At 37.6% G+C, this 15,406-nt stretch overlaps 1 protein-coding gene across 19 annotated transcripts in view; it reads left to right on the top strand.

Annotated features, from left to right (window-relative positions):
• The window catches only part of NCOR1 (nuclear receptor corepressor 1), a 152,422-nt gene that overhangs the window by 33,860 nt on the left and 103,156 nt on the right, over positions 1–15,406 (top strand). For all 19 annotated transcript variants that reach the window (XM_028089475.2, XM_028089468.2, XM_028089480.1 and 16 more), the window contains exons 4-5: positions 9,351–9,543; positions 15,050–15,232. In XM_028089475.2, the coding sequence (XP_027945276.1) occupies positions 9,351–9,543; positions 15,050–15,232 (376 nt within the window). The remainder of the gene's footprint in view (positions 1–9,350; positions 9,544–15,049; positions 15,233–15,406) is intronic.

Here is a 15,406-nt window from a genome sequence, read left to right as displayed (position 1 = left end):
ATGAAAGCTTGGACATTCCAGTGCTCCCAAGCTCACCAGTATAAATTTGATATATAAAATAAGTAAGAACAAGGACTAAAACAGGTGTGGCTAAGGTTAGACCTTTGTTGTGCAAGAAAGTCCAGAGGTAATCGGAGTGGATGCAGAAGAAAAGGATAGAAATTAAAGCAATTAGAAAGAAGTTGGTAAATATGGAGGATAAATTAAAATCATCCAACATATCATAAGAACATATGTTTCTAGGTGGAGAACCTGTAAAGGAAAGGATATAATATTCATAATTTAAAAAGAACGCCTTTTTCCTGGAAAAGTGAAGGAAGAACTCTGTAGACTGATAGGGCGTACCTTGCTCCGGGGATCACTTACACAGAATGATCAACACTAAGACAGATCCTGGTTCAGTTCTTAAAGTTCAAGGATAAGTAAAATAATCAGGAATCCAGGAAGCAAAGGAAATCCTTGATAGGGAGGAAAGAGTCTGGCTTCAGGCTACTACAGTGTTAGAATATAGTGTAGCAGTAGCTATAAAATGGCACTGACATCTAAGAATATTATATGCCGCTTAATTTTGAGAATAAAAGCAACAGGCAGACAGTTTTAGACATGAAAGCACTGATCATCTAAAACTTCCTGAAGAATTTCTAGGTGATGGAATCCAGCCAAAGAATGGAAGCCATGGTGAAAGGACTGTAGTAAAACCACACACCCCTGTACGTAAAAAGTCTATGTGAGACACCTAGATGAATTATGGTTCCATCACTGAACGTCAAGAGCAAATCTTGAGAAAGTAGAAAGTGGTATAACTACAGGATCTAGAGGTAATGCAGGTATTGGGAGACTGGTTAAAGATACGCACTTGAAAAGTACGCCTGGAGTGATTTGATACCTCTAAAATGGAATTGTTAGGTTAATAAAAAAATTCCCATCTAATGCTTTTCATAGTTTTCCCCTTACCCTTTAGCAGTAATTTTTTAGGAACTAATTTCTTGTGGTAAAGGCGCATTTATCTGAAGTACAGCAATTCCTTCTTTTTCTTCTTTTTTTTTTTTTAAAGATTTATTTGAGAGAGAGAGCACAAGCAGGGGGAGCGGGAGAGGGAGAAGCAGGCTTCCCACTGAGCAGGGAGCCCGATGTGGGGCTGGATCCCAGGACCCTGGGATCATGACCTGAACCGAAGGTAGATGCTTAACCGAAGGCAGATGCTTAACCGACTGAGCCACCCAGGCACTCCAGCAGTTCCTTCTTTTAAGCTTTATTTCACTTTATTTTTTCTCTTAATAGCTGAATAAAAACAAACCAAATAATCTTCACTTAAAAAATATTGTATGTGATTCTTTTGTTGCTTTGTTTTTGCCTGTACATCCATTCATCTGTATATAAGAATAAAAATGATGACTGGGAATGAGATTCATCTAATTTTGGCATTGTTTCTGTGTGGTGGATTTGGGGTGATTTGCTACTTAGTTTTGTTCTGTATTCCTGGCATTTTTTGGTTAGCAAATCTATATCATTTTATAAACTGTGCTCTTAAAATATAAGAGTCATTTTTGGGTGAATATCATCAATCATGTTTTCTAGATTTCATCAGAAAAATTAGTCCACATAATTAGAATATTTGGATATTTAGATGAACAGATGCAGAACAGTTGAGGTAGTTTCAGATATTATAAAAGATTCACTGAAATTCAGATAATTGGTTTTCCTTTGAACAGCAAGAGAAGTCAAATCATGCTTGTAAATTTGAAAATTTAGATGAAATAAATTTTGTTTCAGAGAATAGCCTTCCATAGCTAGGCATAAAAAAAATCACTTGACGTAATTCTAGATGATTTTTGTGGACCACTGTTTTTGAATAACTATGGACCTTATGACATATTCCCCTTAAATGAGGGTTATCTTTTCTTTAAAATTTTTTTAAAAAGCGTCTGCCGTCGGCTCGGGTCATGATCCCGGGGTCCTGGGATCGAGCCCCACATCGGGCTCCCTGCTCTGCGGGAAGCCTGCTTCTCCCTCTCCCACTCCCCCTGCTTGTGTTCCCTCTCTCGCTGTGTCTCTCTCTGTCAAATAAAATCTTTAAAAAAAAAATTAAAATGATAGGGTATAGTAGGTATATTATAGTAAAAAACCCAATTAACAACTTTTTTTAATAACTTTAATTTGTTTTAAAGATATTTAAAGATGATATTAAGAGGTCATGGAAGTCAGTAAAATATAAGAACTTCTAAGTTTAAAAATCTATAGAGATTTTTTAGTATGAAAAGCTGATTTTTTTATACCTTATTTATCCATTCATCAATTGATAGATACTTGAGTTTTCACTTTTTTTTTTTAAAGATTTTATTTATTTTGACAGAGAGGGAGACAGCAAGGGAACACAAGCAGGGGGAGTGGAAGAGGGAGAAGCAGGCTTCCCCCGGAGCAGGGAGCCCGATGTGGGGCTCGATCCCAGGACCCCGGGATCATGACCTGAGCCGAAGGCAGATGCTTAACGACTGAGCCACCCAGGCGCCCCAAGTTTTCACTTTTTGACTGTTATGAATAATGCTGCTAGGAACATTCATGCACACATTTTTATTTGACCATGGATTTTCCTTTCTCTTGAGAATATGCCTATGAGTAGAATTGCTTTATCATATGATAGTTCTCTGTTTGTTTGCCATTTGAGAAATGACTAGACTGTTTCCAGAGTGGCAGTACCTTTCCACTGGTTTTAGTTTTTAAAAGGCAGTATGTTCATTTAAAATGCAGTTTTCATGCTTAACTCCCCCAGGACTTCAATATAAAATTGTATTTGTTTTTGAAATTTTAAATGCTAAATTATACATTTATTTATCCATGAGTAGTTTTGTTCTTGTAAAAAGGATGTGCAAGCTGAAATGGGAAATAGCCTGATTTCTTTTTTCTTTTCTTTCTTTTGTTTAAAAGATTTCATTTATTTGAAAGAGAGAGAGCGCACACATGAGTGGGGGTGGGGCAGAGGGACAGGAAGAAGCAGACTCTCTGCTGAGTGAAGCCTGACCGAAGGCAGACACTTAACTGACTGAGCCACCCAGGCGCCCCTAGCCTGATTTCTTGATGGAAAGAGAGCTTTCTGTACTCAGTGTTTGTCTTAATTGTCCTGTGTCCTGGTAGCCTTGTGTTCTTCTCTAGCACTGGGTGTATTCTACCTTCTGGCTTCGGTAAATCTCGTAGGCAGATTCACTAGAGGTAAAATGTAATACTTGGAAGTTAACTTTTGTAGGTTGAGGGGAAAACCGAGGGCTGAAATCCTGCTTGGGCAGTTGGCCAGGCCCTGTGTACCAGTGGGTTGCATTTGCTTATAGACATTTCACACATAATTTTCTTGCAGGCCAGCAGTGGCCCTGATTCTAAGTGTTGTGTTGAGGGGCTGGGGCTTTAGCCTAATGCTGGTTGCTTGTTTCTGATAGAAGACCTCTGGCTGCTCTGTGGGGGATGAATTTGAGGTGGATAGACTAGAAGTGGAGAGAACATGAGACCTGAAAGAGAGAGAGCGCGGGCATAAGGTATGGCAGTGAAACGGAGCTTGAGACAAGACAGGCTGGAGTCAGGAGGTGAGGCCACCCAGTCGTAGCAGTCGGCAAAGGCGAAGGAGGAGACCTGGATTAATCTTAGGTTTCTAGCTTGTCGGATGGCTGTTGGTTCCATTGCCGTGACACTGGGATAGAGATCAAGAAAAAAGCAACAAGGCACAGACAGCTTGAGTTTGGTATGAGTTAAGTTTGAGGTTCCTGTGAAACATCCAGGTGGAGATGTATCCAGCATGCTCAGGGGAGGATCCAGATTGGTACATGTGATCCAGGGAGGGCGGAAAATGAGAAGGGCTAGAGTTTAAAGATGAACCCAGAGGGTCCCCAACATCTAAAGATACCATGAGAGGGAAGCCTCTGAAGAAGAGAGAGAGAAAGGAAAATGGTTTTGAAATAGTGGTCTTCAAACAGGTTACTTGCATATTTCTCAAAAGAATATTGAAAAGCTGTATTGTACATTTTTAAGTTGACATCTAAAGTTTTTTATATGTCTTAAAAGATCAATATAATTTGTCATATTGAAAATATTGGCATTTTAAAGCAAAACTGCTCTAATACATTTTTAAACTTCTCTGGTAGAATCTAAATACCACAGTGAATTGATACCCTCATCCACTTAAAATGATACCATATATGAACAAACTTGTCTCTAACAAAACTTCTTATTTTGTTCCTTTTTTCCTTGGAACTCATATGTTAATTCTTCTTTTTTCACAAAATGTATCCTAATGTGATTCGTTTTGATTATTCAGTCATTTATTGATCAACCTATCTTATAACAACAATATGTAAACGTATCTGTTTCTAAAAGATGATCTACTAAAGAAACTTCTGGATTGAAATATAATTATTTCAAGATCAAAACAGCAATCATTTAAGAAAACAAGAAACAAATTTATCAAATATAAGTAAAATTTCATGGAAATGCATCCATGCATTAATGAGATAGACGGGGCTGTTTTCAACATATTACCCATTGATAGAATAAAGGCAGCATATACTCTGTTCTTATTTTTTATTTTGATGAAGGTACCACGAAACCTTATCCACAAAAATAATTTCTTATGAGGTATATACCCTAAATCACATATTTAAGACGAAAATGTTAGTTAACAACTTAAGTTCTTCAATTTTGTTGACGTTTGGGAACTGTTGGCTTGCAGAGGATTTGTTTCTTTGCAGCCCTGGAGGTACGCACACTTGGGGGCCACTGCTTCCGTGAAAGGTCCAAGAAGGGTGAGCCGGAAGCTTTCTATGTGATGCGCAGTTGTGGGAGAAGCAGAGAGCAGAGAGCTATAGGTTTGTTATTCAGTAGTCAGCGTAGGTGAAGAGTGGATAAAGAAGCTCAGGATCTCTGGAAGTTGACGGTTTTAAAATGATCTGTGCTCGTGTTCCCTATGGAGAACTGTCGCATGTGCCAGCAGAAGACTGTTACATTAGACCACGACAAGCAGGGTGTTCCAGTGTCCTGGAACCCAAGAGGCAGGAGAGTTTCAGGAAGGAAGGAGTAAGTAAAGGACAGGTCAGCATATGTCTAAAAATATTCTTTTGCTTTCAGTTTCAGGAGGTCATTGCTGACTTTAGTGAGTGGTGACCTCTTGTAATAACCATGAAACAAGCGATGGGCGATTAAGTCAGAGTCCAGTGAGTTGAGTGAATGGAAAAGAGTAACTGGTGAAAAAGTATAAATCATCCTTTCAAGTAGTAGTAACCTTCTCATATAAAATTTTTGTGTTAGCCTTTCGGATCTCTCTTTAGTTCCTAGGCTAGTCTTTATTAGTCATGATTCTAAGAATTAATTTGTGTGTGAACTTTTTTATTGTGGGAAAATATATGTAACATAAATTTGCCATTTTACCCATTTTTAAATGTTCCAGTTTAGTGGCATTAAGTGCATCCATGTTGTGCAACCATCACCACTATTTCCAGAACTTTTTCATTACCCCAGAGAGAAACTCTGTTCCCATTAGGCAGTAATTCCCCGCCCCCCTCAGTCCCTGGTAACTTCTAATCTACTTTCTTTTTCAATGAATTATTTCATAAATGGAGTCATACAATAATTGTCCTTTTGTGTCTCGGTTATTTCACTTAGCATAATGTTTTTAAGGTTTATCCATATTGTAGCATGTGTCAGAACTTTATTCCTTTTTGTGGCAGAATAATTGTCCACTGGATGATGTATATACCACATTTTGTTTATCCCTTTGTCGGTGGACAAGGGTTGTTTCCTTTCATCTACTGTGAATAATGCTGCTTCGAATTTTGTTGTACAAGTGTCTGAGTCCATTTTCAGTACCTTTGTTCAGAGTCCCTGTTTTCAGTACTTTTTGATATATACCTCATACGTCCAGGTGGAATTGCTGTGTCGTACGGTAATTCTATGTATAGCTTTTTGAAGAACTGTAAAGTTTTGTGGCTGTATAGTTTTACATTCCCAGTGGCAGTGCACAAGGTTCCAATTTTTCCACATCTTTGTAAACACTTGTAATCCCCCCCCTTTCTTAAAACAAGTTAAGCCTCTTTACTGGGTATTAAATGGTACCTCATTGTGGTTTTGATTTGTGTTCCCATAATGATGAACGATGTTGACCATCTTTTCATGAGTTTGTTGGCCATTTGCATTTGTATATCTTTGGAGAAATGTCTATCAAATCCTTTGCCCATTTTTCTTTTCTTTCTTTTTTTTTTTTGAGGGGTTGTCCTTTTATTGTTCAGTTGTGGGAAGGAGTTCTATATATTCTGGATATAAAAAGCTTTTCAAGGGGCACCTGGGTGGCTCAGTCAGTTAAGCATCTGCCTTCAGCTTAGGTCATGATCCTGGGGTCCTGGGATGAAGCCCTGAGTTAGGCTCCCTGCTCAGTGGGGAGTCTCCCTCTCCCTCTGTTCCTCCCCCTGCTTGTGCTCTCTCTCTCTCTCAAATAAATGAATAAAATCTTTAAAAAAAGCTTATCAAATACATGATTTGCAAATAACTTCTCCCATTTTCTAGGTTTTCTTTTCACTGTCTAGATAGTGTCCTTTGATGTACTAAAGTTTGAAATTTTGATGAACTCCAATTTATCTGTGTTTTTTTTCTTTTGTTTCCTGGACTTTTGGTTTGATATCCAGGAATTCATTGCAAAATCCAAGGTCAGGAAGATTTCTCTCTGTTGTTTTTTTCGAGGAGTTTTAGAGTTTTTGGTCTTACCTTTGAAATCTGTAATCTATTTTGAGTTAATTTTTGCAGGTGGTCTGTCATAAGGGTCCATCCTCTTTCTTCTGCATGAGGATATGTAGTTTCCCCAGCACCATAGGTTGAAGAGATGGTTCTTTCCCCCATTGAATAGTCTTGGCGCACTTGTTAAAAGTCAACTAATGATAGATGTGAGAGTTTATTTTTTGGCTTTCAATTCTATTGCCTTGGTCTGTATATCTACCCTTATGTCAGTACCACACTCTTGATTACTGTAGCTTTGTAGTAAGTTGTGAAATTGCAAAGTAGGAGTTCTTCTAACTTTATTTCTTTTCCAGGATTGTTTTGGCTCTTGGGGGTCCTTTGAGATTCCATATGAATTTTATGGTGGGGTTTTCTTTTTCTCAAAAAAACACCCCAGGGATTTTGATAGAGATTGCATTGAATATGTAGATAGCTTTGTGTAGTATTGTCATCTTAACAATACTAAGGTTTTTAGTACATGAGCGTGAGATGTCTTAGTATTAATTTCAGTTTTCCTTAATTCAGCAACGTTTTGTGGTTTTCAGTGTATAAGTTTTGGGCCTTCTTGGTCAAATTTTTTCCTAACTTTTGTTCTTGTGGATGCTATTTTAAATGGAATTGTTTTCTTTCTTTCTTTTTTTTTTTTAAGATTTTATTTATTTATTTGCCAGAGAGAGACACAGCGAGAAAGGGAACACAAGCAGGGGGAGTGGGAGAGGGAGAAACAGGCTTCCCATGGTGCCGGGCCCCATCCCAGGACCTTGGGATCACGATCTGAGCTGAAGGCAGATGCTTAACCACGACTGAGCCACCCAGGCATCCCTGGAATTGTTTTCTTAATTTCATTTTCAGATTGTTCATTGCTGGTATATAGAAATACAACTGAATTTTGCACATTGAATTTATATCCTGTAGTTTTGCTTTATTCATTTATGAGCTCTAACTTGTTTTTTGGTGGATTCTTGATATTTTTCTACATATGAGATCATGTCATCTTAATAGAAATACTTTATGTCTTCCTTTCAGATTTGGAGGCCTTTTATTTCTTTTTCTTGCTGAATGTTCTGACAAGAACTCCCAATACTATATTGAATACAAGTGGCAAAAGCAGGTGGCGCCTGGGTGGCTTAGTTGTTAAGCATCTGCCTTCGGCTCAGGTCATGATCCCGGGGTCCTGGGATCGAGCCCCGCATCGGGCTCCCTGCTCAGCGGGAAGCCTGCTTCTCCCTCTCCCACTCCCCCTGCTTGTGTTCCCTCTCTCACTGTCTCTCTCTCTGGCAAATAAATAAATAAAATCTTAAAAAAAAAAAAAAGTGGCCAAAGCAGCCATCCTTGTCTTCTTCCTAAGGCTTTCTACTGCACTATATTTTGTGACATCATTGTGAATTTTGAGAAGATAGTGGGATTTATGTCTTGAATGAGATTTCAGATTTTTTAAAAATATTTATTTGAGAGAGAGAGAGCACAAGCGGGGGTTGGCAGAGGGAGAAGGGGAAGCTGACTCCCTGCTGAGCAGGGATCCTGATGCTGAGCTTGATACCAGGATTGTGGGATCATGACCTGAGCTGAAGGCCCACGCTTAACTGACTCAACCAACCAGGCACTTGCAGATTTTTGAAATATAATAATTTTATAGACCTCAGGGTTTATTTCGTCATCTCTTCTAAAAAGGAAACCTAGTGGTGGGGTGCCTGGGTGGCTCAGTCAGTTGGGCACCTGACTCTAGATTTCGTCCCAGGCCATGGTCTTAGGGTTGTGAGATTGAGTCCCACATTGGGCTCCATGCTGGGTGTGGAACCTGCTTGGGATTCTCTCTCCCACTCTCTCTGCCCACCCTCCCTCTGTCCCCTTCTCTTAAAAAAAAAAAAAAGTTAGAAAAAAACAAATAGGAAACCCAGTGATAATCCTTTTCATTGAGAAATGTTTTGTGAAACATTTGTTTAAAGCTTGGCCACAAAGTAAAATGTTGCTTTTGTAAATACTTTGGTAGGAAAGGGAAAGTGAAATTAATACCCACACACAGTACTCATGTAAAGGAATCAGAGACAGATTCCTGACGTTTAAGATGCTTATGTACTTGCAGAAACTAGGCAGAATGCGTATTTTGGGGGTCAAAATTTCAAAGCAATGTTACATTTCCACTCAAGAGACTCATCTTTAAGTCTTAGTACCTCACAACTCAAGTCATTTATGTTTCCATGTACAGTTGCTGGGAGATTTGTTTTTTCCTGCTTGTTTTTATTATTGGTTAAAAATGGTGGCTCTTCTAGTCTAGATCGTACTAAATTCAATTATTACGGCATAGGTTTAAAAATAGTGTTTTAGGGATATTCCTCAGCATCTCTAAATTTTCTGCAAATTGAAATCTTTTGTTATGTCTTTCACTTTACTACTGCCACTCCCATCTCCCCTGAAGAAACTTTTTTTTATTAGAAGTTTAACAGCACTTTATGTACATTCTTCTTCTGGGGGGGGGAGGGGGAGGAGGTTCACTTTAGTAGTAAGCATAATTTTCTCATTTATTTCAAAGTCCAACCAGGGATGTTAGCAGGAAGTTGTATATCATTTTACAATTTTCAAGTGTTTCTTTTCTTTTTATGTGTTAGGCCTCAAGAAAGGAGAACTGGATATGAACAGTTTCACCCAGGGCCATCCCCCGTGGATCATGATTCCCTGGAATCCAAGCGACCACGTCTGGAGCAGGTTTCTGATCCCCATTTCCCGCGCGTCAGCGCCGCGGTTTTACCTGTCGTGCACACGCTGCCAGAAGGGTTGAGGTCTTCTGCAGACGCTAAGAAGGTAAATATTTGTGCTCTTCCCCTGCGGAGTCGTCGGTCGGTCTGTAATGTTTATTTAGCCATATCCAGGCACGGCGCCTAAAAGAAAGTCCGATTATGCCAGTCTCTACAGGTTAGTGCTATGGGAAAGTAAAAATTTTGTTAAACAAAACTGAAAACCACATGTAGTGCTCCATACTTTTAAAGTCAGTACTTTTGACTTTTTGGTAAATGAAAACAATCTGAGGACTGCTGTAAAGAAAAACTGCTATTGAATAACTCTCAAGCCTTTTGTACTGGCTCGCTGGGCTGTAAAATGTGGTCAGTTGTTCTCAAGACAACCACAGTTTTGTTCAATTTAAATTAAATTTAAAATAATCCCCTTAAATTCAGTTGCAATTACCATGCTTATACTTTTTATAAAGAAAATAAATTTTTTCTAATTTATGTAAAAAATAGTTTCTTTAGAAAATTTGAAAATACAGAGGAAAAACATGATCTGTAGTTTTTTTAATTTAAATTTTAGTTAACATAAGGTGCAATATTGGTTTCTGCAGTAGAATTTACTGATTCATCACTTACATGCAACACTCAGTGCTCATCACCCAATCCCCATCACCCCTCTAGCCCATCCCCCGCCCACCTTCCTTATCGGCCCTCAGTTTGTTCCCTATCCTTAAGAGTCCCCTACTGCTTGTTTCCCTCTCTCCTTTTTTTCTTTTCCCCCTTCCCATATGTTCATCTGTTTTCTTTCTTAGATTCCACATAGGAGTACAATCATATGGTATTTGTCTTTCTCTGACTGACTTATTTCACTTAGCATAATGCTGTCTAGCTCCATCCACATTGTTGAAAATGGCAAGATTTCATTTTTTTGATGGCTGAGTAATATTCCATTGTATATACATGCCACATTTTTTTTGAGATTTTTTTAAAAAAAATTTATTCATTAGAGAGAGAGCACCAGCCAGAGCAGAGCAGGGGGGAGGGTCAGAGGGAGAGGGAGGAGCAGACCCTCTGCTGAGCAGAGAGTCTGACTCGGGACTCGATCCCAGGACCCCAGGATCATGACCTGAGCCCAAGGCAGACGCTTAACTGACTGAGCCACTGAGGCACCCTGTGCCACATCTTCTTTATCCATTCATCAGTTGATGCACATTTGGTTTCTCTCCATAGTTTGACCTATAATTCTGTTATGTTAGAGAGAACTACTTTTATTATGTAACTGTATTTTGTGACGTTTCAAACAGCGTATATTGTGAATTTATGAGGACGTTCTACTAAGATCAAACCTCTTCTTGTGTTTGTTACTTGCCTTTTGTGAAATGCATGTTTGTGCATTATGCCCTTATTTTGTTACTGAGTTTATCTTTTTTTTTAACTGTGTATTTTGCTTATCATTAAATCTTCAGATTCGGAAGTTCCTGGCACTTAGTAGGTACTAAATAAATATTTGTTTTAGAAATAATAAACTAATTCTTTGATGCTCTTTTAACAGTATAGTGTTAATCCTTTTGCTATCCCTGCCCCCCCCCCTTTTGTTAGCAAATCTTTCTCCCGTAATGTTTATTTACCTTCATGGCTAATGGCCCTTTTCAACCTGAGATCAGATAAACAAGTACCCACACATTTTCTTTGAGTTTTTATGCAGTGAAAAGTGATTTAAAAGATAATGAATATGGGGGCACCTGAGTGGCTCAGTTGGTCGAGCATCCAACTCTTGACTTTGGCTCAGATCATGATCTCACAGTTGTGAGATCAAGCTCCAAATTGGGCTCCACACTGACTGTGGAGCCTGCTGAAGGATTCTCTCTTTCCCTCTCCCTCTGCCCCCCTCCCTCTCTCTAAAAATAAATAAAGATAGTGAACATGGGGGTGCTTGGATGGCTCAGTTTTTTAAGTGTTGGACTCTTGATCTTAGCTCAGGTCTTGATCTCAGGGTTGGGAGTTCACGCTTCACATTGGGCTCTACAACTGGATGTGGAGCCTACCTAAAAAAAAAAAAAAAAAAAAAGTAAATATGTCTTCAGTTTATTTCCAAATAGTTCTGCCAAAAAAAAAAAAAAGGTTGATGTGTGCATATGGAGAGAATGCAAAAATAGCAAAATGTTAACCAGTGAAGGATAAAGGATAAATGCTTTTCCATTATACTGTTCTTTCAACTTTTACATAAATTTGAAAATTTGCAAAATAATAGGTTAGGTGGAGAAAAGCTCTTTTGTGATCAGCTAGAAATAAGCTCAATTTCTGGGATTTTTGAGGCCTGCCTTACTATGTGAAATGTATGTATTATAGTCTGTGGGTTTATAAGAAATGTTTTGTACCATTAAAAAAAAAAGAAAAGATACAGTGAATAAAAGTCTTCTTCCATGGCTGAATAAATTACTACAGATGTTATTTATAGCTGTAGGATTTTTTTTTTTTTTTTTTTTTTAGCAGAAAGGGATCTTAAAGTCTCATTCATTAAAATGTGACATGTTGGATCATAGTATATCCTATTTCCATTTGATAGTAGAGAAAACAGATGTTAAGAAAAATTAAGTGCTGTAGGTGATGCCTGCTGAGTTGGAATGAAAACCCACGATTCCTACCTCCTGGTCCTACTTTTCTTCCCCACTAAGTTGTAAACCATGACTTTTTTTTTTTTTTTTAAAGAAATAGGGATTTTGAAATAGGGATTTAGCGTTTTTGGGGTTTTTTTTTTTAATGTTGTTAAGCCCAAGTGTATCTTTTATAGAAGTAGATAAGCCTGAAGGAGAAAGTAATTTACAGCCTCACCAGTTAGAGGTAGTTGTTAACTTTCTGATACTTTGTTCTGTCTTCCAGTGGGTATCTTAATGTGCTCACTTTGTACATTGTATGTAACTATTTTTGCTTAAGTATGTCATGAGCTTCTTTTTGTGTCAGTTAAGTTTGCAACTGTATTTTTTGGGGTTACTTAGTATTCCATATATGGATATAAAGTAATTTGTCATACATGTAGGTTAACTGTTTGTTCATTAGAGCAATGACATATGTTCTTCAGGCTGATTTTTTTGGTGTTCATTCTTATTTCTTTCCTTAAGGTAATTCTTATTAGTAGAATCAATTTCAGATCAGTCGACATATTTTGCAGACTTTCATGGTTGTTTCCAGATTGCCCTGCCAGAGTAGGACCAATTTGTATTCCTGACAGCAGAGCATAGGGTGCCCAATTCTTGTGGAGCCTTGCTGATGCCGCGTAGTTGTTGCTTAAAAAAATAATTGTTAACTTGATAAATTTTTAACTGTGTTCATTTGATTTACAGTAAAATTTACATTTTTCATTTGTTTATTGGTTATTCATTTTTTGTTTTGTGAATTGTTTTTTCATATCTCTTCATTTTTCTGGTGGTATGTTTTTGATTTTATATTGAGTTGTAGAGTTCACATTTTGGAAATGATTTTTCTCATTTGCCTTTTAAATTTCTTATTACTGTCTTGGTAAATAGAAGATTGTGTTTATTTTAATCCATCAGTCTCTCTCTCTTTTTTTATATATCTTTTGCTGTTGGCTTTTCTGAGCCCAAGATAACATGAATACCCTTTTTTGTTTGAGGCTCCCTGAGATTTGCTAATAATTCTCATGTGAATGTTTGCTCTTATTTGGCTTTTATTGTGATAATAAGATATGAGGTAGGAATCTAACTCTTTTTCCAAAATAGCTATCAGTATGTTCCAACACAAGAGTATAAACTCTGTGAGGGTGAGCATCATGTCTGTTTTGTTCAACCTTCTACTTAGTGCCTGTCACATAGTAGGCACTCAAGGAATTGTTTTTTTGTTAAATATTTCACTAGAACAGAAGTCAGTGGAAAATACTGCTTTGTAATAGGAGTTCTTAGGGCGTGCATCAGATCACCTGAGGAGAATTTCCAAAATCTGCAGAATCGAAATACAATGTTTTGCTATTATACGTGTTCTGTGACACAATTGAACTCATATGCATATGGTAGGAGAATGTTTTAATATAACATGGAAGTCTTGGTGGTTCATAAGTGATTTTTTTTCCTGCACGTTAATGTTTCAAAGCTCTCAGGATCAAGCGGTCTCATAATTAAAAGAAGTAGCCTTCATGATGTCCGAAGACCTTAAGAAGATTTGAAAATTAGTGCATTCAAGAACTGCTCTGCTTTTCACTGTTAAGCTAACTAGTGGAGATTCAAGTGTCAAAAAGAAACCGTAAAGATACTACCTCCTGTGTTTTTTGTTTTTAAAGTTGATCAAGATGGTTATACCCTGAATTGGATTTTTTGTTTTGATGAAACATACTGTTTTCTATTGGAAGCAAATGACCTCAAGGATTTACACCTTAACAACAGAAGCAGTGTAAAGCTAGCAAAGGTTGACTGTAGGCTGATTGCAAATGATACTGGAGCTTCAATTACATTATTACCTCTATTAGAATAGTTACTGTTTTTGTTAGTGCTCTGCTGACAAAGTTGTACAGGTTTTAAGTAATAGCCATAATCCCATTTTCCCCAGAAGTCTTATATTTAGCATATACTATTACAGAGTCTGAGATTTTTCAGGAATACACATATTTTAGCTGAAATCTCTGTTCCAAGGTGTTTTGGAACAGCTATATCCAGGTATAGTTATGTGCATTCTTGGTTAGAATTACTGATTTCTCAGTTGCTTAATCATTATTTAATACATTTGGAGCTCGATAGTCCTATGAACTGTGCTCATCCTAGGCTTCTTGTAGCCTGAAGAAAATTAGTACCTTAATCTAAAATTCATGTGCTTTACAGTATTGGTTATAGCTTCACCTTAGACTGGAATTTAATAGACTGTGTGTATGTGTGTTGACAGGGTGGTAGATTTTGGGTGGAGGGGTTTTCCTTCTGCTGTAGTTCTCTGCTGATTTGGAGGTGGAATGGGTGACATATTTGGCTTAAGAGATCTTATGTGCACTGTAACGTGGGCAGGCTTAGTTGCCCTTTATAAGGGTAGGCCTAGGTGTTAGTAGCAATAAAATTCCTAGGTCATTTCTGTATCTGATTATTGGCCCTTGGAAAGTCTGAAAAGTTTTTGTTAGAACTCTTGGCCATATCATAGCTGCTAAGTTGGGTGGGCACGCAGATTTTACATGGAGTTTGTAGTTTTCCCAGCCTACAAGTTCAGACCTTTTGAAGAACCATTGTAAGGAAATGGTTAAGAAATTGGTATCTTCCTTTGTCATGATTGCATTATTATTTCCCCAGATACTCTCTACAGTCTCACTGTTGTTACACTAAAGGCTGTTTGGCCTCTTAGCCACCTCCTTCTACATAGCTTTTAGGATATTCAAAATAGTGAATGATACGTCTACACTATGAAAGTCATATAGATGTCAATAGGGTGTGTTGTATGTGTGCGTGTATGAAAATTGCTATTTTCGGACACCGGATAGAGAAAGAGCATACATGGCTCTGCTGTGTTTTAAAATGGACTTTTTCAGTTAAGAGAATCTTCACACAAATATTGGCTATTAGTCAGGAATAAATTATTGATTTTCTCCTCTAAAGGATCCAGCATTTGGAGGCAAACATGAAGCTCCATCCTCTCCAATCTCTGGGCAGCCATGTGGAGATGATCAAAATGCTTCACCTTCAAAACTTTCAAAGGAAGAGTTAATACAGAGTATGGATCGTGTAGATCGAGAAATTGCAAAAGTAGAACAGCAGATCCTTAAACTGAAAAAGAAACAAGTAAGTGTTTGATTTTACTGGTCTTTTATTGATATTCTAAGAATATATGTTTGTCTTTCTAAAGAAGATAATGTTGAGTTTTCCATATTTTTCAACTTTATGTACATGGAATCATGTCTTGTATATCCTTTGACTTACCTTTTTTTTTTTTTTTTTTGCTATTAGTTTCCTTAG

The sequence above is a fragment of the Eumetopias jubatus genome, unplaced genomic scaffold (genome assembly GCF_037043125.1).
Source record: "Eumetopias jubatus isolate StellerSeaLion01/CBP00866 unplaced genomic scaffold, mEumJub1_p1.0 scaffold_10, whole genome shotgun sequence".
Classification (NCBI taxonomy): domain Eukaryota; kingdom Metazoa; phylum Chordata; class Mammalia; order Carnivora; family Otariidae; genus Eumetopias; species Eumetopias jubatus.
Note: the sequence above shows the minus strand (reverse complement) of the source record. Positions and strands in the feature narration are given on the sequence as shown.